Source organism: Euphorbia lathyris, chromosome 9, assembly GCF_963576675.1.
Source record: "Euphorbia lathyris chromosome 9, ddEupLath1.1, whole genome shotgun sequence".
In the NCBI taxonomy this organism is placed as follows: domain Eukaryota; kingdom Viridiplantae; phylum Streptophyta; class Magnoliopsida; order Malpighiales; family Euphorbiaceae; genus Euphorbia; species Euphorbia lathyris.
Genome location: NC_088918.1, coordinates 38872687 through 38875517, shown reverse-complemented (window position 1 = coordinate 38875517; position 2831 = coordinate 38872687). Strand labels below are relative to the sequence as shown.

Genomic DNA, 2831 nt, shown 5'->3' with positions numbered 1-2831 from the left:
GAACCACACATAATTCATCACAATTCACCTGTAACATTACAGAACCACACAAAATTCATCACAATTCACCTGTAACATTACAGAACCACACATAATTGATCAGAATTCACCTGTAACATTACAGAACCACACATAATTCATCACAATTCACCTGTAACATTACAGAACCACACATAATTGATCAGAATTCACCTGTAACATTACAGAACCACACAAAATTCATCACAATTCACCTGTAACATTACAGAACCACACAAAATTCATCAGAATTCACCTGTAACATTACAGAACCACACATAATTCATCACAATTCACCTGTAACATTACAGAACCACACATAATTCATCACAATTCACCTGTAACATTACAGAACCACACATAATTGATCAGAATTCACCTGTAACATTACAGAACCACACAAAATTCATCACAATTCACCTGTAACATTACAGAACCACACAAAATTCATCAGAATTCACCTGTAACATTACAGAACCACACATAATTCATCACAATTCACCTGTAACATTACAGAACCACACATAATTGATCAGAATTCACCTGTAACATTACAGAACCACACATAATTCATCACAATTCACCTGTAACATTACAGAACCACACATAATTGATCAGAATTCACCTGTAACATTACAGAACCACACATAATTCATCAGAATTCACCTGTAACATTACAGAACCACACATAATTCATCAGAATTCACCTGTAACATTACAGAATATCAACCACTAATATCCCCTAAGTTGGGCCAATCTGGTCCACTGTGTCACCCTATCCTGATAGAAGCGCTCCCATCCTACAACGCTTTGGCCTCGGTGCACAAACCACCAGTGTACTATAGGGGGCACCGGAAAGTTAGGCGATAAATTTAAACGTATGTAGTGCTGGCAGTGATTCCCTAAATGAGCTATACAAATCTCACGTGATGGTCTTGTAGCAGTCGATGCGGCATACAATGGTAAGATAGTACCACACAATGCTAATGTGTCCCCACCTGAGAAGCCAAATAACATGATAGCAGAATTGTACATGGTAGCAACCGGCCACAAGTCATCCCAAACGATCATCCAATAATCCGGCGTACAACCTGCACCGTCCCAACTTACTCTACGAAGAGCTGCATCAACAGTATCAACAAACACTCTTTGATACAAACAACGGTTAGCAATTACTTCATTTCGAATGTGATGCCTAACTGTCTGCCACGCTTCTTCGTCACCAAAAATGTAAGTTGCTACCGTACGGAAACCACAATTTCCATCACCTACAACGTCGTAGTATGATTCGACGTATGGTTTAATTATGCCAACTATTTTATCGGAATGTACGAATTCAGAACCATGATACGTTTTTCCATCTGCATTCATGTATATTAGTGTAAAACAACTTTATATTGCAAAACAGTTATAAAAAAAAAGTTAGGTTTATCAGATATAATTTACCTGATGAGGCAGCATTATGTACCGAGGATGACGAGCTAATTCTGCCACTTCTACCACGACTCCTAGATGAACTAGTAGAACGAGCCCGTCCACGACGAGTTTCATTATATTCCCAAGAACTCGGCATACGTTTTGTGGATTTGCTCACCTTAGGTCGCCCCCGCACGTTAATTTTGACATCGGGTTCGGTGTACTGAGCTTGATCAGGGTGTAGTTGATCATGGATAAACATTGAAATATTACGCATTACGGATGGGTCGGCTTTAGAGACTTGGTCCACTAAGGACTTAAAATATCGCTGCTCCTCGTTCAGATCATTACGCCCGTCATTTTTATCAGTGTGACCATGATTGATTAAAAGTGTTCTCCAAAACACGTGAACACTCTCAGAACTAATCATTTGTTCCAGATCACAAGCTCGTTTCAGTTCACATGCACATGGTATCTGATGCGATGTTCTCAATACACAACCGCAATGCACGTACACTTCATGGCTCAACCCTCTCATACGCTCTAACTCTTGATTCAACAACTGCAGACAATAATGAGAGACTTTGAATACAAGTTGGCTTAATGGGTGTCCGGTGAAAGTGACTGCTTGACGAAGCCGCGACTGTTCAAGCATGTACCTGATACGAAGACAAAATTATTATTAGTTATTGAAATGATACAACCCTAAATGCAAATTCCAAAATCGCAGTAGAAGAAATTGCAAATACCTTATATTGGTTGCTTGTGATTCAATCTGCTTGTGAACCTTCTGCCATACCGTGTCAAGGGACCCAGTTGCCGTATTGAGCCATTGCTTTAGACTAGCATGTTCGCTCTCCACTCGACAAGTAGTTGTGTTACCAAAATGTAGGAACTCCTTTGTCCAAGCAACAACAAACTTCTCCTTATGCACCAACCACGTCTCCTCAACATACGAGATAACTCCTTTGAACCTGCTCATCTTTTCCTTCATCATCATAAGATTGGTCTCGTACTCCTCAATGGTTAATGATTCTAATATTGTTCTCCATTTGCCATTCTTGAATTTAGAGGCAAGGCCTTTATCTCCAATGATTCTATACACACGATCTTCCACATCCTTATTTATATGCCAAGTGCATAGCAAGTGCGCTGCTTGTGGAAAAACTTCTTGTATCGGCTTTAATAACCCAAGCTCCCTGTCACTAACAACAACGGTCGGGTTAAGATCATCCCCAAGCAAAATCTTCAGCCTTTGCAAAATCCAACGATAGCTCCCTTCGGTCTCGTCTTTAACAATAGCATACGCTATCTTGAAGTTATTATTACATGGCGTCATCCCAACAATCTCAACAAACGGCATTTTGTACTTGTTTGTTTTGTACGTTGAATCAATG

The 2831-nt window shown here is 39.8% G+C and overlaps 1 protein-coding gene across 1 annotated transcript; it reads right to left on the bottom strand.

Annotated features, from left to right (window-relative positions):
• Positions 1 to 750: 750 nt before the first annotated feature.
• LOC136207348 (uncharacterized) lies at positions 751 to 1972 on the bottom strand. The gene is made up of 2 exons (XM_065998615.1): positions 1465 to 1972; positions 751 to 1379 (listed from the first exon to the last, which is right to left on the bottom strand). The coding sequence occupies exons 1-2, from the start codon at positions 1970 to 1972 to the stop codon at positions 751 to 753; spliced, it is 1137 nt and encodes a 378-aa protein (XP_065854687.1).
• Positions 1973 to 2831: the final 859 nt, after the last annotated feature.